Below are 25,279 nucleotides of genomic sequence, written 5' to 3' on the forward strand. Positions count from 1 at the left end.
GACATATTGATTCATCAATGAATTCAATATTACGCGCGGAATCATTACAAACCATATCATTCTTCCTTCTGTCTTCTTTCATTATATACCCGAAAATTTTGATAATTACTCCTTGAAATACTTGTAAGATGCAGGTAATTTCACTTATCATTGTGACACACTGAGAGAACAGATGCATGCGAAGGCATGCCAAAAGGGGCCAGCTCGACGCGTTCGCAGAAAACGCGGCAGGAGGCAGCGTATTAACACGCGCGCGTTGTGCTTGCGAAGCGACAGATAAACCCGAAATGAAGAAGCACCGGGATCATCGCCGGCAATCGTATGCAACGTTTGATAATCCTGCACACCGGATAATCCGCGTGCAACGTGTGAGCCTCCAGCACCGGCTCTAGTCAAGCTTTTTCTTCCCATCCCCTTCCTCAATGTATTTACACAAAGTAAAGATACTGAAGACGATTTGAAGAATAATCTCCCTCAGAGAAAAAAAAGAAAACATTTATATAATACCTCGTTTAATGTCTCTATTACTTCTAAAGTCGGTACCGGTAGCCTCCTCCTGCCTTTCCCCCCTTCCCGTCCCGTCGAAAAAATGACGACGACATGCTGGAAAGCGCTTATCTCCCAGTTATACGTTACCTGAGGCCTCAGAAATCATATAAAGTGTAGGCGGACGCACGAGAGATCGCATGACTTTAACTTGTCGGAAAACCAAAAAACGTGACTGTACGTATGTATACTTAGCGTATATATATATATGTAGATGCGGTGTGGTACAACGTTAATATATATATGCACGAAAATAAATAAGTAATATATAATATACACTATATAAAGAAGTCAAAAATGCCCTCGAGAAGATACGTGAAAAAGTATCCTTTTTCTTTCTCTTTTCTTTTTTTTTGGTAGGTACCTGAAACACCGTCACAATAGCCCAGAGTAACGAGTCAAAGTTTTTCCTATCACACTCGACGTCAGAGCTGCCTTTCATCGTTTCACAGAATTTGCAACCAAACAGGTTCATCCCGAGAATACTACAACACAACGAAACGTGCAATGTACTTCCTTATCCATATATATATGTATATATATATATACGTAGATTGAGATAAAAAAATGACAAAGAATGATAAAGAAAGAGAGAGTAAACAGAGATAGGAGGGGGATAAAGCTCAATTAAAACGGAATCGCGATTTATAAAGCATGACTCGGCCAAGTAAGTGATCAATTCAAAATGCATATATGTGATATATGCATAGGTATATATTTAAATGTTTTAAAACTCCCATCGGATGTCCTTTCAACTATGAATTCGATGATAAAAGTAGATGGAATTTTCTTTAGGGAAAACTTTCTAGGAGAATGTCACAAGCTTTTAACTTTAAACATTAATTATCTTGGAAAGAAAGAAAGAGAGGGAGAGGGAGAAAAGAAAGGAAGAAAGGAAGGAATACTAAATTAGAAATCCATTTCAGTAAAGTTTACTTAATAAGATCAACCAATTCGCAGAAGGCCCGCCAAAAATAACATTCAGTGTTGAATTTATCTGTGGTTGAATGAACATCCGATAATTTTACATTTTATATATATCGTGTGTTTCGTGATACGACGAAAGTGCAAAATCGATCGACATCTTTTTGCGATCTTTACGTCATACAATATTTGTGGGTACATGGCGTATTTTGTAAAGGAAAACTTGTAGGGTGATAATACCGATTTTTAAAAGCGCTCGAGAAAGCTTGAATCGATTTTGACGTGAACTTTCGTCGTCCATCGTAATCTGAAACTTTGGCCGAGTAAGTCGGGATCTTGCTTGCGATCCCAATGCAAGTATATTGTGAGTACTTCGTTATTTAGCGCCGGCCGATCGAGAAAGGAAAAATTCCTCTAAAGCGGATCTGTCAGGGCTTCATTCGCGGCTTGTGGCTAAAGAAAGATGCAAACACCTAGAGATGGCCGTCGAAGAAGATGTCTACGGATCGGCGCGCAAAAACGTACTCGCGAGCATTTGCATAGTTTCGACTTTGTATTCACTTCCGAAGGTTCACTTTATCTTGAAGAGAGTTTTGAACGGGAAAAGATTATCCGGATTTGCGTCAGTGAGATGCGCGACGTTAGCGAATGTTCCTTCTTGCTTTTTTCTTCACGATTCTTCGAAAAATTCGTGTATAAATTACACGTGACAAGTTTCCGATTCTATCTTAATCAGAGAAATGCTTAAGAATACTTCTGCTATCACGACTGTTAAAAAAAATCCAAACAAATTTTAAGTGCTTAATAAGATTCCTGATTTAACTCGTTCAGCAATAATAAAATCTTTATTTTTTTATTTTTAAACGTTTAATTAATAATTTAAGCTGATCCAAGTACGGCGAAATTTTCAATGTTTGCGTCTACGTGTCTGCGGCAGATATCGGGTAATCAGTTGCAGTATCGAGATCGCAATAGCGAGGGCTGCGGCTGCGGTGGACGGAAGATCGGCTATCGAACGGTCGTAAAACGTGTCGTAAACGCACGGATGTATATAGCGGGATATCCTACGCAGCATGACGAGATATATATATATGTATATATATGTAATTCTGCAGAGAGGGGGGAATATATGTCGAACATTCGCAAGCTGTTCTAATATCGAGGGCCACACCGAGGCGCACGCACTTAATACTGCTCAGAGTAGCAAGAGAGAGAATGACAGCGGGAGAGAGATTCACGTGTATGAATATATAAATCAAGAATATGATGATAGTAAATATATATATATATATACATATAGCCTTTCATACTCGTCGCTAAGACGTTCAGCAGAAAAGCATCACATGCACACACATGTAAATATATATTCCATATACGTATATATATATATTTATATATAGATATATATCTTCTAGATAAACGTCGAAAGTACGTTCGATGCCTCAAGCCATAAAGAAGGGGCCGGCAGCAGACCGGCTCCCCCCTCGTAATAATAAATCGTGCCAACAAATACCATCGTCATTACCAACAACGTCAGAAAATATGCCGCTCAAAGAAACGCTAGAAGACGCGAGAACACGGGATAATTGCTGGTAAAACTTGAAAACTTCTATATATATATATAGATATGTGATATGCATTAACTGATGGCGGCTCATACACCGCGCGGAAATAAAGTAAAAGCGAATAAAGTAGAAGAGAAAGATATGTGAACGCGGAAGACAGTCACCTAATGTAGGCCTCGGCTCGAAGAGCAGCGGCGCGCGATTTGTTCCGGAAGCTCGAAAGCTCGTAGAAGCGAGCAAGAAGCCGTTTTTGAAATATCGAGCGTCGACGAAATTGTCGCGTGGTCCATGCACATAATTAAATTTAACGTAATGCTCAATAAATTATTAATAAAGAAAAACGCAAAGAAACAAAGATAGAAATTTTTAATTCAGAGAGAATTTACATGTTTTATCAAACATATATAGTATTTAAATAAAAAAAATTAAATATGAGAATTTTTTAATATTTAGGATTTCAATATCCATCTTAAATTCTTATTTTTTAAAGAGGATTATAAGAATGTTGATATCATATTTTTATATTTACAAAACAACCGAGTAGCATGGATAAAATTTAACTATTAAACATAGCTTCTATCGTCATTATCACCAAAAACAATATAAATATTATTATGGAACACACAAAGTCCATTGAGCTCTTTCGTAACTTTTCCAGTCAGATATTTTATATTGTTTTAGAATCAATGGCTATTATCGTCATCGACGCTTCATATTTCAAAGTTCTTGCCCAATTTGTTTGGTTTGACAAATACCTATCGGCAGTTTCGTAACTTCGATCCGCCTTGCCAGACATGCAAACGTTACTAGGCTGATGAGATGATAATTAGAACAGGAAGACGCGATAGCGCCCTGTATCCGCGACGCGTAGGTTCGGTCGAACGGTTTTCTCGTGGTTGGACTCATCGAATTAATCTCATCGGCGATGATACTGGTTCGCGAAGTGGGCGAGCGGTCACACACGCAAGAAAAAAAAGAGAAAAGAAACAGAGAGTCGGAAACGGAGAGAAGATCCGGCGACGCGGGCCCGAGGCCCGGTATTTCCGGCAGTATCGCTGACGCGGACAAAGATAAGACGGCGACTTACCTGAATATAAAGATGAAAAGTACTAAAAGAGAAAAGAATACGGCAACATTATCCATGGTGCGCAGCATCACGAAGAGCTGTCGTCGTAGATTGGGCAGAAATCGCACCAGCTTCAGGATCCTGAGAAGGCGGAAGGTACGTAGGACACTCAGACCGGAACTACCACCGCCAAGACCACCGCGGCCCTCTATGACTGACTGGCAGAGCTCGACGACGCTGTAAATACGTTGCAAGAAGTGCAATATCGTTTCTTAGCTCGATGTAGACGATCAGTTCGTGAAAGATTTTACGAGACAGCCACAACAATCCGTCGTCATCCATTATGGCTTTCTCGTAAAATCGAAATAAGATTGAGGGAATTGCGCTGACAGTTTTGTGTGTATGTGTGTGTGTATTTTACAAGACATCAGTACTACGTACATGATGTTTATTTAATATTATCGTTTACGTATATATACGAGTGCTGTTATTTCTTTATATGATATATATAAACATTTATGAAGAAAATTACCCTACCTCAGGATGACGACGATGCCGTCGAAAACGTTGAAGCCGTTGCTGATATAACCGAACGGACCTTCCGCTATTACCTTAAGCAACATTTCCACTGCGAAGATTGCCGAAAATACGATATTGCTTATCTCAACGGCCACCGTTAATTGTTCCGGCTGCGTACACATAACATAATCCTAATTAGTAATCACATTTTGCAAAGTATTATCTTTATTTTAGTTGCGATAATATTACACAGTAGTTTTTCCTATCAAAAACTTGACGCTACGCCAAAAAGATCCGAAGCGGCATCGAAGTAATGTTTAGTCAGGTTCGAGGCATCACCTGATTATGATACTCGATTCCCATGCTCAAAGTGTTGATGAGGATGGCTAGTAGAATACCCTGCTGAAAGTATTTGTGCTCGACAAGTTTCTTGATCCACCGTCTCATGCATCGTAAGGTGCAAATACAGCAGCTACCGGCGCGTTTCAGAAACCGTCTAGGCCGCGAGGACTTTTGCAACTTCTCACCGTCGTCCGGCCACTGATCACCTCCCTGCAGCTCGCAACAACAGGAACAATTGTCAACGTCAGACGTCAACCATTGCGTGCGATCTTCCAACGTGATGTGACGATCTGTTATACCTATAAAACGCATATTAATTCATTTTCACATTTTTTTCTTTTGTCTTGACTATATAAATTTATTTAGCTGTTGCAATTATTTTCTAAATTTAGTAAGGGAATAAGAATCATAGTTCGAAAGCATTCACATTTATCAAAATTTATAATATCTTAAAAATGTAATATTTGTATAAACTAATTTTATCGTTTTGATATTTCCATTTTATAATATTTCTGAAAATTGAATGTAAGAATAACTTATATAAAGTCTAAAAGATCTTTGAAACACTTTTACATAAGAATCCGTAATAATTCATCAATTTCAGTTTTATGATAAATCATGTTCGTTGTACATAAAATAGAACTTGCCTTTTGTGAGAGAATTTAGAAACGAATCGAGTGCTAGCTGGCCGGTGGGCAGAGCAGCGCTGAGAGCACCGCTGAGAGCCAACAATTCCTGACACGTCATAGCCTCGTTGCCACCCAGCTCAGCTTGCATCTGCGACAGTACGCCTTATTTAAGAAAGGAAGAGACCTCCGTTTTAAATTATGGAGCAATCACGGCAGTTAGAAATTACCTGTGCGTGGTCCGGCAGCGGACTGGACCAAACGTTACCATCGCCCGTCTGTGTCATCTTCTCGCTCGAGCAGACGTTACGTTCGCCCGGTGTCACCGTCAACCCTGGCTGCAACGCATTCCCGACATTATTGCTGCCATGGAGCAGTACCACGTCGCTAAACATTACGCTGCTTCTTCTCCGATAATGCGTACATGGTGGACTCAACAACGTGCTGTTCGTCTAAAAGGCGATAATCAAGCATACGTTACGCATATTGTACACTACGACAGGCGCTCTCTCTCGTAACCGTTCTCGGCCCAAACTTGTAGCATTAAGGGAAGAAACTTTATGCACGATATCTTGCCGTACCTAAAGCTCAAAATCACCGTTCTTTTTGTGCAAACGTACTTTCTATTACCGTCTATTACCGAAACGTAAAATGCTAATGTTCTTCTACACGGAAAGCATGTATAATTACTATGAAATACACTACTATCGATATAAAGCAGAAGATAAATATCAGCAAAGAGAATAGCTTAACGAGAAGAGCGCTAAACGAGTCATTCAAAAATGTTTTTGCTTGCCTACAGTTGCTTACTAAGATCAAAGTCGAGTGTAATATTTTTAGAGAGCGAAAGCTCAAGCGGCGTAATTGAGCCCACTGGAGAAACGAAATAACGTTATGAATAATCCTCCAATACTAAAATCAAAACTTACCGTTTCGTTATTTATCTTACACTTTAGTTCAATAAATAAATAAATTATTTAACCATTATACATTATTGGAAAACTATTTTCCAATATTTTATTTGAACTTTAATTTCGCCGCTCGTCTTTAACGTGTGAAAAATTTCGTGATGTGTTCTCATATTCATGCTCATATCTATAATATGTATACTTGCCTCGGCCACGTTTCCCACAACGGCGTTGTCGCTTCCGTTATAGGATACGGAGGAGGCACGATGAACGCTCAATCTGTGGTACATGTTCGCAGAAGCCTCGGCCTCGGAAACCTCGGGGCTGGCTCGAGGCGCGGTGCCCAGGTTTCCGCTACCACCAACGCTATTGCCGACGGTCACGGGGGCGGCGATTGCCACTGCTGATTGCGTCGGGGATGTGATCGTGGCGAAATCGATGACAGATCCGCCGTTGCCACTGGTAGCCTGTTGCTGCTGCTGCTGTTGCTGCTGTTGCTCCGCATATTCTAGCGCGGCGAGAAGTCGCGGACACCTCCCATGATGTAGTCTTCTATCTGAACATGTAACAATTTCGAAAGTTCGAGGCCGATATTAGCGTCGTAGGAATATTTCAAGACTTCCATTTCAAGTTTTATATTTAATTTCCCTTTTTTTTTAATCCCTAAGTGTTCGTACGGAGATTAATTTAATCCAAATTTTAGTTTATTTAGATATATTTTATGTGTAAACAAAATGTTTTATATTTATATTTCATTATTATTTATATTTAATTATAAATTAAGACATGTTTTAAACAAAATAATTTATAAGCATTAAAATGCGTCTGTATTAGTTTAATTTGCGCGCGAGCACTTACGAATTAATTCAAATTTTCTATTTAAATTTATTTACCGCCCGGTACGCGATTCGGTCCAACAGCAGCGGTATTCGAATGAGGTACTTGACTCTGCGGTTCCTTAAGTAGATTCTGCTCCCGCTTCTGCTGCCTCCTGTACAGCCACAAGCGATATCTCTTCATCAGTCTTCGTTTGCCCCGTCGCCAGAGGTGGCCGATGTATCTGGAAAAAAAAAGACATCAAATCGTCATCCATCGTAAAGCACGAGCGCTGGTTTTCGCGGGTGAATGAGGGACGAGGAACAATCCGGTTCGCGTGAACAGCGTCCTCGGAGGATGTGCAACGATGACAAATACCCACTTGACGATTTCGGCGTAACAAGTAGAAGGCTCCGAAGTATTCGTGGACGAGGCGAGCGTCGAGGTCGAATGGTAACGCGCGCGCTCCAGCCGCATCCTCTCCATTTCCCGCTTCTTCGTCTCTGAGAATTGCGTGGCGATTACGACCAAGCAGAGATTGATCATGAAGAAGGAGCCGATCTGCAAACGCAGGCCTTTTTTAATTCACAGGCCCTTAATTCTTTCATAATATTCTCCGCGTTTGTTCTATATTTATATTTATATATTATGTTTATTATCTCCTCGTAAATCAGATTACAATTTCGCTCTACTTAATCATTAAAGGCGTGAATATAATCATACGATGGTTGTTATCATTATTTGTATTGTGAAAAAAATTTATTTTAAAGAGACATATTACTCAGCACATATTATGTTTCACATATTGCGCTCGCCGTGCAATTGAGGTAGGAAATGGAGTACTCACGACTATCAGGAGAACGAAGTATATCCAGTCCCAGAATGAGTGGGCGTCTTGCACGTAATACATTATGTCCGTCCAACCTTCCAGGCTGATTACCTACAAATCGACACGATTGCGCCACTCAGCGTTTCGGCGAAATAGCGACGAATGAGGCGATACACTTAATCTATTAATAAATTACGAACTAAAGATATTAAAAACGTTACGGCTGAATTTTCGTTAAAAATTGAAGAAAGCTAATTTAGGAAAAACATGGCTACAAACACGTTACATTTTCACCATATAGAAATACGAAGCCTTCCAGCTAGCACATTACTCATTCGCGATAACGTCTTATCGAATAAAAACCAATTCGTCCGTAATATAGTGGATAGCGTAATTTTTCTCCTGGCACTAATGTGCGCGATCCGTATCCATCGACTTTCGGGCGCCGCAAAAGTATTTTACTTATAGATGGGAGAAATATTCCGTGCCGCATGTACGTGTTCGAGTACACGTACACATGCATACGTAAATTATTCTGAACAAATGTAGGACGAGTAACTAAAGCGCTCACAAGAAATATGGCGACCCAGGCGAGACCGATGTTATCGAACGAAATTGTTCCTTGAAATGGATTGTTGCCCTGGCCTTTGCACTCGGTGTAGTAGTAGTTCCAATTAACGCAGGTATCATTGTTGATGAACGTGACGTTACTGTTTGGCACAGCGGTACTGTTGCACACCACGTTCCCTGAATGCGAAAAACGCCGTTGCGTTCGATTACGGTGATAAAACAATCAATTATCCGAATGTGGGATAACGTGATGGATTCAAAATATTGGGGAGCTTGGAATAAAGAAAAATTCTGGAGTATCTTGTATAAAGCATTTTTTATTTAACTCCACGTGGATTGTTAGAGAGTTAAATTTAGTTAAATTTATGAAACTGCTCATTTATTTTATTAAATGCTATTTTGCAAGTTTATCCGAAATTTTTTGACGTACTCACCGAGTTTGAGAGGCGGCAGATTACTGCAAAGGTGCATCCCACTGTCGTCGGGACGCGAACAAATGTAATCCTGACCCCCATACTCGAAATACTTCTCCAGACCGCTGGAAAATCAACAGAGCGACGATTAAAAATTTACGCACACTGAACTGCGCACGAGATAGATAGATTCTTAAGTTTAAAGACTTGCGCACATATGCCTTATTATGCACGGATGCACTCTTCGCATGCTTCGCTTTATGCGTACATTGTATGTAGGTATGCAGAACGTGTTTGATATAATATATAGTATATATAACGTAAATGTATACAGGACGAGTCACTAGGAACTGTCGTTTAAAATAACTTCTTATGCACTAACTTAACCCTTAAATGCCCCGTGGGGTCCAGCGGACCCCAGACCCTTTACAATGATATATTTTCAAATGTTCTTGCCAAAAATGGAGCTCATGCTCCCATTGATGATAGTTGAGTGATTGACCTACCCGTTTGTAATACACTTAGCAGTACTCAGTTTACTGAATTTTTTATACTTCGTTGAAATTGAAAAATTTAACAATATAAGCATTTTATTCTCTTTTCTAAGCCTTGAACATTGAAAAAAATTTTCATAACTAAAGATAAAAAAATCAATGAGTAAGGAGACATTTTTCATGCTGGGGTCTTTTAGACCCCTCAAGTCATTTACGAGATTCTTGAGAGATGTGGAATTTAAGGGTTAAACAAATATTTGAAACAAAATAATGCATCAAGCAAGTTTTATCTTTGGTAAATCTCGTAATATTTAAAAATGCGGCGATTTTGTCGAAAGAAAAAAAAAACAAGTTCAATGATATGTGTACGATTTTAATAATTTTAAATTTTAATAGAAGATACACAATTTTTCCGAAAAAAGAAATTGTAACCAAATTGTGAGATATATAATAATAAGAAGTTATTTCGTGATGGTTTTTAGTAATTCGTTCTATATACCTATATATTCATATATTCATAATATATAATATTCAGAGGGTCATGGAATTACCGGAGGAGCTCCCAGTGCGGCTTTTTGTGTAAATGGGTATACGGGAACCTAACCGAAAATATGTAAATGCGATCGATCGGAGTTTCCCGGGCTATAGGATCTGAAGGATGTATATGCATATATAAAGGCTAATCGTAAACGACCTACAACGCGCAAATCATTGTCAGCGTGACGTGGCTGTGGCATTGATTCGCAAAACTGATCGATACACGTTTAACGCACGGTATTCGTACCGAGATTGCTTCGAATAAAGCGCGTGTTGTTCAGGAAATCGGGCGCGCGTTTCCCACATCGGCCTTGTCATGCTTACACTTTCGACTCTGTTTATATCACTGGTCCGACAGCTCGTCCGATGATTCTCGGACACCTCATATATAGTATAGAATATACGTACACGTATATATATATAGATGCTGATGTACAACGTACGTGCGCAACGGTTCAGAGAAATATATAGACAAATGCAGATGTACGTATACCGACACGAGTTTGCGTGCACGCGGCTGGTATCGCGCCGAAAATAGTCGGCTATGGTGCGAAAAGAAACACAATTAACGCGTTCTTTGCGTCGTCGAACTATCGCATCGGCAATACCATGGATGCCGAAAATGAACGGTCGTTCCTAGCTTCGAAGATTGCAAGTTACGCCGTTGTCGAGCCGCACGTAAACGAAACCTTGCTTTTAAAAAAAGTCCCCGAAGGATATTTGAGCTTCGATGTCCGGAGAGACGGTCGCGAATCAGATAATCATTTAATATAAATGGCAAAATGATAAGTAATTACTTAATAATATTATTATTAGACAAGTATTTATTTGATATTTTTATTAGATATATATATATTGAAATGTATAAAGAAGCAGAAAATAAAATTGATGACGTTCTCTCTTTCATTTGCGGGTTAATACGTTCATATAATCCTGAATATATTAACGTGAAATATGGGTAAATATACGTGACGTTTCAAGTTTCACGGACAATTCATATAGTTTTATGCTATGCCCTTTAGGATTAAACGGTACTGTGCCATCTTTCTCTAAGCTCGATTGTACTCCTCTATCGCAATATGGCGTCTTTTATTCTGGATTCTTAGACGTTGTCATGATTGATAATCCCGTAAAAATCGGATGATTGATTTCACTTCGCACTTTATCCAGCTTTGCGTTGAAATTCTTAAATTTTCTAACAGCGTCATGCTGACATATCACATTTCTTGATGTAATTCATTTAAAATATATAGTATTATAATAAAGTTCATTGATCGCGAACAGAAAAATATGGATAGAGGAATAGTGCATTATGGAGCGTTACACTTGCTAAAATAATGCGACATAATTTTACGTTATTCAAACACACGCTATGTATGCTTAATTAGCGGTGTGCACGTGATCGCCTGTGCTCTCCTTAATTTGCGTGCCTTTAACGCGGCATAGGCGTGTGCTTCACGTTTGTGCTCGCTGTGCTGATCGTGCCCATATCGTTCTAGATCCTCTCATATGTTATATATTTATAAGGTGACCGGATGTCCTACTTTTAAACAATATATTAATCCCCATAATGTATTACTTTGTCACGATTTTGTTGCAATAAACTTTCGTGCTTGTATTTTGATGCAAAATTAATTTAACTTGGAAATAATCGTAAAATGATTCCAAAAAGATGTCTAAAGCTTTATAAAAAAGCTGCACAAAAAACATGGAAATAATTGTAATTAAATTCAATCAAACGATCAATCTTAATTTTTATATTTAGAGAGTACACCACTTAGTCTATTATCATCATAATGTTTATCTCCCAGAGCAGAAATGACTAGAGATTATGGGATCATAATTATAAAAATCTGATCGCTTTGTACATCTGTGAGCGTATTTGGCAGCGAGCTCTGTGCGAGTAGCGATGGCATCTCGATATTCTCGAAAAAGCGAACAGATACATAATAGTTTCTAAGATAAATTTTTCAATTCTACAAATTCTACAAACTACAAATGTGTATTACTTCGAACATTCTTGCACGTGAAGTTAAATACATTGCGATATTGCTTTTGACACTTGCTCGAATTCCGATATCGTAATCGCAAGATAGACGTTGGTGCCTTCTCAAGAATACTTTTGGCTTGCATACTTAAAAAATTACGAATTGATCGCTTTCCAGGGCCATCGCTATCCGGGCGGCTCCAGCGCTGCGCTACCAGAACGCGAGAACGGCCGCAACGCCAGTGCAGAAGTCGATAAACGTTCGAAAATAGCTGCTACGTATACCGGAATAGACCGCGCGAGCACCGCGCGTTTAATTAGCTCTCTCTGGGCTTGGGCTTGGAGCTTTATGGAGCCTACTTCTCTTGCTGCGCTATCGCGCCATGTGAGTTTGGAATTAAAATGACTCCGGGGCACCCGGGTGCGCGCAAGTATGAATCTATAAAATCTTGAAATGTGCGACGAAGCTTCCTGTTCTTTAAACGTATCGTAATTGTACGGTCCGAACGGGAACAGAGACGTGCGGACGTGAAAATCTAGAGTTCGGCTCGTTCTATAATCATTGACAGCAACGTCATTGATACCGAGAGTGTCCGTGATACCGCGTCCATGTCTCACGTAATGAGATCCTTGAGAGAAAATAATCTCCATCTTTCCTTGAAATGTTAAAGCTTTGATCTCTCTTGATTTATAAAGAACTAGAGAAATTTTCCATTTCAAGTAAATGTCAACTTCAAATCTATGGACTAAAAATTTCGTTATGTGGGTGCATGGATCGTCCGGAACGCTCTGTATATGTATAAAGGAAGGATATGCTATCGTGAAAGCGGTGCGATGTTGTGAAACCACAGAGATCACCGATGCCACACACACATCGATAGTTCACATATGCAGAAAGCATCGTTAACGCTTACCGACTAGACACACGCTGAGGAAGAATAAAATAGAGAGGCAGAGAGTGTGAAGGAGACAGTGAGAGTGAGAGTGAGAGTGAGGCGCGCGAATCAAAAAAAGGTATGCCCAGAGCAAAGAAGAGGAAGAACATCGACTCGTGCATCAAAGTAGCCGAAGAGATCCCGAAGTGTTGGAGTAATCTCGTAGAAAAATGTGGAGTTTCCGGATCGCCCACAAATTACAGATCTCCCTCCATCCCCGCTTTCCGAATCGCGTACCACGCGATTTATGTACAACGTGTGTATTGAGGAGAGAGCCTCGGTGCTAGAACGATTAAGTGTGGAAATGGTGAAGTAGCCCCGACACTAAAATATTATCTCAAAGTTTAGGAGGGTTGATCTCTTCTCTCGCTCTCGGGGATCTCGGACTCATCGTCTTCTCGATCGGCAGCCAGTATACGAAATAGTGTTTCATTCGTTGTCGGTCGAGTCGACATGCTCTATGTGAGTACATACTATACGGTACAATTGCACACTGTTACAGTGGTTAAGAGAGAAGAGATAAGAGAGGAAGAGACAGAGAGGGAGAGATAGAAAGGAGAGTGAGAGAAAGAGAGAGATAATATATACATATGCACATCACGTATGGTTGCATGTATATACATATATGTACATATGGATGCTATGTGTATGTATAATCTGTGATTTATATAGGTATGTGTTATTGATTGATTGATTGATTGATATTGAGAGGGAGAGAGAGAGAGAGAGAGAGAGAGAGAGAGAGAGAGAGAGAGAGAGAGAGAGAGAGAGAGAGAGAGAGAGAGAGAGAAAGAGAGAGAAAAGAGAGAGAGAGAGAGAGAGAGAGAAAGATATATACGTATGTACAGCACATTGTTCTCTACTAGAGCTTACTAAATGCGTGATCGAACCGAGTACTCGTCCGAGAGTAACCTGCAACAGCGAAACAATAGCCTGTCACTGCCTCCCTGGGCCTGGGGTCATGTACTTACATGTCTATTAGGTTTTTTTTTTAGTCACGAGCAACAGAAGAAGGAGGAAGAAAGAAAAAAGAGGAGAGAAAGAAAGAGAAAGAGGGAGGAGAGTAAGAAGAATGTCTCGGATCGCCTAACGTGATATACTTCTGTAAAGCAAAAGTTCAGGAAGTAGAACATACTGATCCATCCAGGGCTTTTCACGAACTTCTCAGGGTCCCTTTCGCCACCGATGATATCATTCTCATCTAGAACGCGCCAACAATCTCAAATCGATATCCGAACATTTGACAGAAAGGTCGCTGTAAGTGTCATATGCTTTTAAAATTATATTTACTTTGAAAAAGGTTTTACATGTTAGGTTTTATATATGTTAAGATCGACAGAATAAGGTCGATTATTGCCACATACTAAATTATTCATGTGACAAAAAAGGTGCCTACGTTTTGTATAAATGTTATTTAGAAAAATAGCTTGAAAAATAGCTGCTATAACTATTATTTAGAAAAATAGCTAGAAATTTTTATATTCGATAGTTACAGATCTTCCTTTATGTCAAGACTTGTCTTGTGTCAACAACTAGTCGCGTAAGTTTTCAAACAGGTTACCAACAATGAAAAAATACTGTTAAGAGAAATTAATTGTTCTTGTTTTTTATGTTTAGATATCGCATATATAGGACATAAAAACGTAATAATAAATATCCCGCAAAAAAAGAAAGAATAATATTTAAGAAATATAAGAAAAAAAATGTAGGATAAATTATTCATGATATATTTTCTGTTATTTACGATAAACGCAATATTACATATAAGTAAGGTCTAAAATGCTCGTTTACAATAGCCGTAAAGAGTATGCAGTAAGACGTAACCAGTAAGCTATTGGTTAATGGGATTTTTACAATCCAAGAATAATCGATCTGTGGTTGGTCCAATAGCCTCATGCTTACGTCTTACTGCATACTCTTATGGCTATTGTAGCCGAGCCATATTATCCACTTTCGTTAAGTTGCGGCCATCTCAAGTTTGAGATTACATTTTATGGGTAGTTTCGTGATAAGCCGAGCGGAGTGAGCGTGAATTACGAAATTTGCACTGTATTCTGAGCAAATATCGATCGTCTGGAAGCGGATCGAGCGCGAAGTACTGGCGCAGAGAAGAACTGGCGAAAGACAGAGAGCGAAGGAAGAATAGAGCGTTAAATTTACAGCAAGAAAAACTCGGCAAGCAATGCTTTGCGACAATTGAAGCTACTCGCCATGCAATCTGGATATATTAGATTACAATTAGGTTCCGCGCCAATGAAAACGCACGACCAAGTCGTTAATTCGATGCCGAATCGCGTCCACGTATGTGACGAATGCGGCTGGTTCGCCGCGCTCTCGAACCTTTGATTATCCCATTCGCATCAGACGCAAGTCCCACAACTAAAATCCCGAGGGAACCCGTTTCGTCTCAGGCGACGTAAACAAATTACAACCGTGTCAAATAGAAATATTCTATCTAAGAAAAAAATTGTCGAGCAAAAAATTGCGTACGCAGAGTAATAGACTTTTTTATATGCAATAGCATGCATTGAACACGGTAAACGCAAATATGCCTCATGTAAAATGAAAATCACTCCTCCTGATCGTTTCGCACGTGGGGCCATAGCGTTTACTGTATTCCGTCGTATGTTATTGCAAAAGCTCCCAGACCAAAGTTTTTACGCAAAAGCTAAAGTGCTTCGAAATGCTGATCTTGAAAATCCACCATTTTTACGATAAACCTTAGATAGAAATTGCTAAAATTGAGAGACTATTTTGCGCTGAACGCGATGCTTTACGACGTATGTACAGTATATACGATGTCGCAAAAAAATTCCTGATGGTTAATGCCGAATTGCCGGATGTGAGTTATTGAGTTCTATTATGTTTCGCCGTCTCGCGGAAATGCGACAATCGGCGACGGAGCGCTTCAAACCGCATAGCAATCGAAAGACAGACAGAGGAGAAAAAAATGCAATGCAGCGTGAGGCGCAATAACGTGAAGAAATCGGAGTCGAACATTTATAATAATAAACAAAAAAATTAGTCAACAAATAGTCCGCGGAACTTAAGATTCTCGCCGACTTACTCGGGATACTTGACATTGGGCAGAGCCTTGAGGAAGCAGCGTTGACGCAGTATGCCTTCCCACAGCTGCACGCCGACAATGCCGAATATGAAGAAAACGAAGAAGCACAATAACAAGACGTTGCCCAGCATGGGAAGGGTGTCGAGCAGCAACATCACCAGTATCCGCATACCTATCGGAGGTGTTCGTGAAAATAACACTTCGTAATCGATTAATAACACGCAAATGTATAATGCCATGTGTAATTATCATCATAATTCGTTATCGAATTATTGAACAAAGGCAACATCGATTATGCTCGCGGATATTCTTACCTCGGATACTGAAATAGACCGGTATTTATAGTCGATTCTTATATTTAAGACCGTGTCTTAAGTACAATCTTAAGATGTTACGAACCAATCACAGAGCCGTATTAGCATCTTAAAACATTACTTGAGACGGTCTTGAAATAAGAACCGACTATGAATACCGGCCTATTTCGGTATCCGAGGTAAGAATAGTTTAATGTTATCTTGATTGTTTTCTTTGTTACAAATACACGCGACAAATTGAAAATATATTCTGCACGGAATAATTCAAAATTTTAATTTTTTAATTTTAATAATAAGCATATTGACAAATATCTATGCTATTTATATAAAAAAAGGAATAGTTTTTGGTGAAATCATTATTCATAAAAATTGGTTAGCATCCAACGTTAAATATCTCAATATCTGACGTTTAAATTCAGAGAAAGAAATTTGAAGCCACAATAAGATTTTATATTATTCAATTTTGCCTTAAAAATAGCTTGTGTACAATTTTTCTAAAAAACGATTTAAATGCCTTGATAGTATGGAGGTAAAATAATCAGGACATAATATATATATGTACACATTGATCATTGAAGGATCTGCTATTAAAATTAAGGTCGCGAGTTCCGCGACGCGTGTACATATTTCGCGCTTACGCGAAATTCATCCTTGAATTTCGATCTTAACGTTTGTAGCTAAATGCCTCTTCTTGGCAACTTTACTCGTTCTTGTTTAATATGATTATATGTACTCCTCTACCCTCGCCACGTTTCAATTCCAAGATGAAATCAACTGTGAATGCGTTACGATTTGTATATGAGATGATTATGCACCTGGCAATGCATCGTGAAATCGACGACGGAAGCAAACTGGAGTTAACTGTCAAAATTTCTGACATATCGCAAAGATCTCATTACTTACTTGGTATTCGATTGATCGCTCGTAATGGCCTTAATACTCTTATCGTTCGGATGGCTGACAGATTCATATTTTCCACGTTTAGGCAGTATTCGAAAGCGCTACAACCAAGCCACTTTTTAATATTTTTTAACATTTATTTTACAATTTATTTTATAATTTATTACAGTAAAATCTTTTTGTAATTGGAAAATATATTGTATTTAATAATTTGTATAAACGCGTATAAAACAATTGTTAGAAAGAATTTTGAATTTAAATTTTAAGAAAAATTAAATTGAGAAATTTAAAAAATGTAATAATATATTTTTCACATAATCTGAACAGAAAATATATACAATATTATAAACGTAAAATAATTTCAGTTGATTATTATAATTATTGTAACATTATCACAATTGTTGCTAGGAATAAGTTATGTATTTTTATTCCATATTGTTATCTATCGTAAATGCATTTCATGCAGATTCTCGCAGATTTTATACAAAAACTTTTTGAAACGCGACAAGTTCTCGGAAAATTAGGAAACTTAATGAATTCGAATTAAATACTTACCCAGCCACCACTATAAAGAAATCTAATCTATTCCAGGAATCCGCGAGATAAGTTCCTTTACCGTAAATCCCCATCGCCACCATCTTTATGGTCATTTCCAAGGAGAAGAAGGCAAAAATGATATCATCGAACATCTGAAAGAAATGGACGGGACTTAATTAAAACCGAGTATGATCGACGTAATTCACCATGATTGATTTAGCGCACTCTATTAGAGGCTTCGATTAACGGCTGTACCATGTCAGTAATTTTCTCATCTCTTTCCCATCCCATCCCATCCTCATCCTCCTCCTTCTTTTCCGCCACCTTTTCCGCTGGACTAATTGCGAGCCGGCCGGAAACCGTGTCAAGATGCATAATCGATTAACTCGCTTAACAGCGCGTCGTATAATCGCTGCCTTCACGGGAAAATTCTCCATAAGTTGACTTAATGGAATTTTAAATATTCCCATTCCGATATCGGACTTTTCTCCCTGGCACGCGAATATGCAAATGCGATACTCGGGATCGAAAAGGGAGCCGTTCTTATGGAAATGGCTCTTACTTAAATAAATCCGATACGCTACACTTCGCTTTCTTAAATCCGAATGCGATAACGCGGATTACGCCGGTTCCTCTCCTACATTCATTTTCCTCTTTTTCCAACCAGCTGTCGCGAGATATGAGTACGTACCTGCAGTATCTTACATCGATTCGTTACACACTGGTCGTCCACGCACGGCTGGTACATCCCGAGCGTGATGCAGTTCAGGAGGATCACCATCATGCTCACCCTTTCGAACCACGTGAGTCTTTGTTAAGGAAAAGATAGCTAGGCATTTTTCAGTTTTTGCCGATTAAAGGTAACAGATTGCGAGCGGGCTGTAAAAGTATATGAGAAACCTATTAGAAATATCTCGCACTCAATTATGCATTAACTCCTTTATAACCATTTATGTTGTAAATAAATAGTTCTCAATTTTTATAATATATGAATATGGTTCTCATCGCCATTATTTGCATGGAAATGATATACTGAGCATCGAAATGTTGCTACAAGCAGTTAAATTAAAGAATTTTTTTCGTATTTATCAAATAACCATTTGTCTTGATTGAATACCATCGGTATTAATAATTGCACACGTAATCTCATTATGGCAATGCGCAATTTTTTCCTGACGTCGATCGATGAAAACCAGATCACCGTAAAAAGCAAACTAATTGTCGTTGCCAAGTGATTATCGTCTAAATATCGCGCGTTTCTCGCGAATTTAAACAGACAAGTTGTGTGATTACATCTAATCACGTGTCTCTAATCTCTGCGCATGGAAAAAAATGCCGCAGACGAATACACAATATTGAATAAAATATTCATTATACTGTTCAATCATTATTACCTACATTCACGATTTGTCTAAACATCCAATTTTTCTTTTACATCACGATATACATCAAGTCCTAACATATTGAAATTTGATATAAGGTCAAATTGAAATCGAGAATCAAGATGTTTGTACAAGTGATCCGATGCAGCGAGTTTCCGATCGTATAATTAGCAGCTATCAGTTTTCGGTATAGTTACCGCTTTTAATAGGGTTGTGATATCTCAATATCGAATGTGATTATTAATTACATGCAAGTATAATATCATTTTCAAATCCTTTAAATGCTAAACAATTATTATATGTTAAACATAAATTTTATCTTACATGTAACATAAATTTCGTGTAACGACATTTATAGTATGAATCTTAACTTTTAATAATATCAATTAATCTTTTTAGAAGTTCTTGATTTTATTTGTTAAAGATACATCTGTTTAATTTGAACATATATGATTGTTCTATTTATATCTGAGTAAGGTATTTTTAATATTATCTTTTCCATCTGTGCAATACTTATGACAGAACGTAACATTTTATCATGATATCCTTTTAATGCGAAGATAAATCGAAGTGCGTGACGCACGAGAGTAAGAAACCGAGACATCGATTTCCTAGCAGCCGCGATTCGTATTCCACCCTTGGTTTGCGGTGTGTTAGACGATATGTCGCGATATTCATCAACGTCGCGTGCAAGCGGCTGTTCACGTGTTAGCTAGCTGGCTACTGACATCGACTTACACGCGAGGTCGACGCCCTTCTCGAAAGGTTAAGAGTAAGAAGCACTGTTAAGATAAGGATTGCCGCAATCCCTTATCCCGATTGAAATTCTTTTTAGCGCTACTTGTTGCACTCAATTAATTATTGGCAATGGAAACGAGCCGCGTCTCCGAATTAAACCGAATCGATCGACATATGTAGTCGCCGAGAGAACTGCCCGAAAATAAGTGGGCCATATATATGGTATGACATCTGAACTTGAACCCGTCTATATCTTCATAAATGACCTTTGTTACTTTTTATGATACCCGCGCGGACGATAAATGGTCCGACCGGGCGCGCAGGAAATTGGTAAACTAAAAATAAATCGATCGCCGCTTATCACACGAACGGAATGGTACATCTCGATGTTAGATGGGACGGCTCTTCAGGATATATTCATATAGTCAGAGATTGGAGAGTAATTAGCCTAATGAAAGGACAAAATTGACACACGACGATTCGTCTGCCCGCAAATCAATCTGCCATTAGGCTCCCTAAAACATTTCCATCTAATCTCAGCAGAAATTTCATTACGGATATAGAGTTCGAGGTATGTGTATTACGGAAAGAGGGAAATTGAGAAAGCTCCCTGAGAATAAAATAATAAATCTCATTTAGTTAATTAAAAATGGATTCTCTCACAAAAATTTAATTTAAATCGTAACAATCTCTGTTCACGCATATCCAACGATTGAAATATCGGATTTGTCATTTCATACGACACTTTCACGATAGATAAAACGTTTCTTTAGGCAACGCGAAGACATCTAAAAGAGTTTATTAAAACGTCCACAATTTGACATATTAATATTATAAAAGACGTCTTTATTTTTCAAATGCGAGTTAGACGGTTTTATAACGCTCGTGTTGTATAGATCAATATTTCAAAAGCGCTCGCTTCTCGATTCGAATTAAACATAAAATCGTACAATCTACGCAGTTCACGGATGAATGATAAATTGCCGTATGATCGCAAAAGCCCGCGAAGCAATGGTGGTATCATAATAGCGATCTATCACGCCGACACGATCTCGCGTGCCAAGCGCCGATATCGACGAGCGTTTGTACGAGCGACTCTTAGCCTCCCCATGTGCTTACACAAACGGCCGCGAGCACCTGTAACGTCTCATTTCCGGCGAAGAACGGGAGCAACGACGAGTGGGTGAGGAAGCCTCGGAGGAAAACTCGCATTAAAAAGCAGCATGTCGGTGATTTTGACAAGCGAATCGCGAGGAACCTTCTGCGTTATCTGCTCTCACAAATGTGCTCGGAGTGTGTTCGATCAATAAACTAGGTTGGCCTCCACCGAGCTCTCTCTCTCTCTCTCTCTCTCTCTCTCTCTTCCTCTCCAGTATGCAACCCTCACATCTTGGTGAGCGTCGCCGCCCGTTAATGCAAAGGAGGTGATTGATGATAGACATTCATGCATTCCTCACGTTGACAGGTGCCCTTTGTTAGGACCGAAGATTTACATTGCCCAGAAACTCAAATAACATACCTATAAAATAAACCCGAACATTAGTATTTCAAAATAATAATATGTATTATATTAAAAGAAGAATAAGTTCCTACTATTCTTTACTTTAGTCTGAAATAGCGAAGGTAATAAAATGGAATTTTATCCGAAAATGTTTATTGCCAGTTTTGATTATTGACTCTAAGTATCGGCGTCAAATAATTATAGGAAGTGTGACACAATTATTAACGCTCTAATTGCAAGGCATTTTGTTTAATCATTTTGCTGCATTAGCGGTATAAATGTAATTTTTTTTAAATACAGACTTGTGTATGCGTATTAATTGCACTTTGTATGCACGTAACGTGACACGTTAGTATTATATCACCGATGACATCATGACATTCAACATATTAAAGCCGAATAATTAACGCAGACACATGAAAAATATCGATGTAATTATTAAAGTCGTATTAACGGCACAGGCACGATGTTTACGTATATCAAAATGATTGCTCTGTTATTCTTTCAGCAAATGCTCCAATTCACACACAATGGATTCCGCATTGGTGTAGCACATCGCCCGACAGGTGTATCCGCTCAAGTAGAAAACGGTTGAATGTACATACGAGAGAGACTTTGCGCGCTGAAACCTAATGGATCGTGTCGTTGTTGCTGTTAACTTTCATCCCCTTACGAGGCATGCACCGCTCTTGTTACCAAGCCTTCCCTAATAGGTTATTCATTTCTAACAGTTACATGAAAGACAAATGACTGCATTCCTCAACTGTTAAATTCTATAATAATAACGACAAAGAAGTGGAAATGACGAGGTAAGAAAAGGCAGAATTATATCAATTGCATTCCCTGTCGTATACAACGTGTCCCAGAAACATCATACATATATTCCCAGAATACATTTTTTTCTACAAAATAAGACATATAGGATCTTTTTTTGTAAAGAAAAAAAGAGAAAGAGACTTCTCTGAAATGTATTTAACGTCAAAATTTTTCAATTTTCGATATTTTGACGAGTATGTACACGATGCTTGAAACTTCAGGCTTCTTGAAATAAAATATAAAATTTGGTTAAAATTAGAAAGAAAAAAAAGCAAAATAAGAGAGAAGATTATCCATTTATATTTTGCTTATCACATGCTTAATTAGTTGAAATTTTATTTTCGCTTTATAACACTCTACTCCGTAATACCGCCGATGTTTCCGCATTAAAGTAATTGCTCTTTTTTATGGAACGTTCTCCATCTACGGTTGAAACGGCATACGGTGGTACCCGGGACACGCAATCGGTGCTCAGTCAACAGGATGTCTGATACGAAGGAAAAGCCGCGGTAGAGTGACAGGGAAGTTGATCTGCGATCGAACTCCTTTCCGGATTCGTCGTTCACGCCACGATCGATTCAACGAAGTCGACGTTGCCTGGAAAGATCTAAATCATCTTGAAAATTCTCCGTCAAGGAACGTTTCTCCCACTCTCTCGAGATGGTCTCATCTCAAAAACCGTTTCGACAGCTGCTACCAAAGAAGGTTCGCTGCAATTTGTCGCGGTCGTTTGTAACGACAAAAACCGGAAGGCGGAATATACATGCAATTTGTTCAGAGTTTTCTTCTTTTTCTGTATTATTGCGACCGGACGGAAATCATAATAAGACTTTCAGATAAAGAGCGCGTCGTTCTGTCTGCGGAAAATCGAAAGCATCCGCGTTTCACGCTCGAATTACTACATCGATCGTGCCTGCTGACGACTCGGTTTCGCTGATTTTCGCGCAACTCGCTCGCGAATCGCGAATCTCACGAGGAACAAGTCTCTACGCAGAAATAGCTAACGCAAGAATGCGCGTGCTCGATTTCGTTAAAATTATTTCAATTTATAACTTAATTAAAGTTATCCAAGTTATTAATTAATAGTTATAAGAAAATAATAATTCTAAGCATTTAGATTTAAAATTATAGAATTAATGAAGAGACTTTTAATTAATTATAAAATTAATGGAGAAAATTTTTAACATCTTTCAATTTTATTTATTAACTTTTTGTTTTAAATATAAATAATTGTACTGTGCAAGTCATTGAGTTTCTTTTAAGGAGTAAAAAGATGTTTTAAATCCCTATTTCTCTATTTTTGTCTCTAAATGTATCTTTCAGAAAATGAGAGAATTACTCGGGAGAATCTCTTGGGTGGTAACAGACTGTGTTTCATACGGCCGCGTTGAATTCGGCCATGACGGAACTATTTTCACGCTCGGATATTCCAGGAAGAAGAAACGAAACGGGCATTCCTCATTTCCGGAATGAGTAATTAAATCGTTACAAGAATAAACGCGAGCGTTTTGCGAAAGGACAAATGCCTTCTATCTCGTAGATCCACGTGGATACGTGCGCTGCTAAAAATAAATCCCGCCCCGTTTCAACGCGCTCGGAGATAAGCGTGGCAGCGCCAGCGGACAATAATCAATTCGATTGCTCCGCACGTGAGCCGTAGGTGTCGCAAGACCCGGAGCCCTAGATAACCGTTTATCGTGCTACGTAATCTCTACCAGACTGAGAGAGGCCGCGACTTCTCGGCAACATAAATAATGGGGATGGAGTGCCGCGGAGCACACCGTGCCCTAGTCAACATACCTCACTTTTATTTACATAAATTATGAAAATTATGATTGTCTTTTCTCGCATATACCGAAATCGAGCCCCGAAGTTGCAAAATTGCGCTGGAGTTAAACCTCAAAAGTGGCGGAATTAGCTGCAGGACTGACAGGACAGTAAAATAATAAATGAATATATAATTATACTCATCACACGATCTCTTCCAGGACTCCTCCTCCTCTCCTCGATCCTCCAGGTCCTCCTCCGTTGGTCCGTTGTCACATCTCCGTCGGCGCAAAAATATAGTCGTTCCCGATATTAATCTCACGACGCGGCGCGTACTACATTGCACGGCGACGGAAGAATTACGTCGGAGAGGCTATGAACAAAACTAATAACTTACGATCCGCTCGACGCCCGTCGGCCCGTGATGTCCCGTAGACGCCAACAACCAACAAAGTATGTGGCGGAGAGAATTTTGTAAATCTTGCGACCAAGCAACCGTCCGAACCGTCCCGAGGACGATACGTTTGCTGCTTATCGGGCGATTTTGATTAACTGCAATTAAATCATCGATTTATAAATATTTACATTTGCGCCTACCCCCCACGATCGTCAAATATATGACAACACGATAAAATAGGGTTAACGTACGACGTTAATAGAGACTGCGCTCGGATGCGCTCGTATTCTTTATCCGTGTTACAAAAAACGATGGCAACAATTCATTGTCCTGGAGTCGTGCGACCCGACGCGCGAGACGCGAGTCGAGTTGACGGTTGCGAAAAGCGAAAAGCGTAGGCCGATCGTCCGAAAGAATGTAATCGAAAGTCAATTAACCTCGGGGCAATTCGGTATCCGTATATAAATTCCGCGCATTCCGCACATGTATTAAATGAACATTCGATATCACATATATATATATCACAGTTTTCCGTAATCTCAACTCAACCGTCGGAATCGTCGGATCCGGCGACACACAATACGATTTACGATTCGAGAATGAGTACGGTAATAAGTAATAAAGGCTGCGCGTTCGGTGTTCGGTCCTTGTTCAATTTTTAGTAACAAAAGATAGAACGTGCACCCAAGTGAAGTTTTCGAACACACTCGTGATCGCGGCGCCGCAGCCGCAGCCCGCAGCGCCTCTGCCGGTGGTAGGGTTGGAGTGGGGGTAAAGTAACTA

General features: G+C 39.1%; 1 protein-coding gene across 1 annotated transcript in view; it reads right to left on the reverse strand.

Annotated features, from left to right (window-relative positions):
- Ca-alpha1t (Ca[2+]-channel protein alpha[[1]] subunit T) overlaps positions 1–25,279 on the reverse strand; it is a 50,513-nt gene that overhangs the window by 16,732 nt on the left and 8,502 nt on the right. The window contains exons 2-17 of the mRNA XM_077407430.1: positions 18,587–18,698; positions 17,914–18,047; positions 17,362–17,459; positions 16,145–16,316; positions 13,951–13,989; positions 9,146–9,249; positions 8,713–8,888; positions 8,160–8,252; positions 7,695–7,873; positions 7,390–7,556; positions 6,703–7,052; positions 5,819–6,040; positions 5,610–5,739; positions 4,960–5,261; positions 4,639–4,790; positions 4,123–4,338 (exon numbers count right to left, since the gene is read on the reverse strand). Of these exons, the coding sequence (XP_077263556.1) occupies positions 4,123–4,338; positions 4,639–4,790; positions 4,960–5,261; positions 5,610–5,739; positions 5,819–6,040; positions 6,703–7,052; positions 7,390–7,556; positions 7,695–7,873; positions 8,160–8,252; positions 8,713–8,888; positions 9,146–9,249; positions 13,951–13,989; positions 16,145–16,316; positions 17,362–17,459; positions 17,914–18,047; positions 18,587–18,698 (2,646 nt within the window). The remainder of the gene's footprint in view (positions 1–4,122; positions 4,339–4,638; positions 4,791–4,959; positions 5,262–5,609; positions 5,740–5,818; positions 6,041–6,702; positions 7,053–7,389; positions 7,557–7,694; positions 7,874–8,159; positions 8,253–8,712; positions 8,889–9,145; positions 9,250–13,950; positions 13,990–16,144; positions 16,317–17,361; positions 17,460–17,913; positions 18,048–18,586; positions 18,699–25,279) is intronic.

Source organism: Temnothorax americanus, unplaced genomic scaffold (genome assembly GCF_048541705.1).
Source record: "Temnothorax americanus isolate GAGA-0224 unplaced genomic scaffold, ASM4854170v1 Scaffold22, whole genome shotgun sequence".
NCBI lineage: Eukaryota > Metazoa > Arthropoda > Insecta > Hymenoptera > Formicidae > Temnothorax > Temnothorax americanus.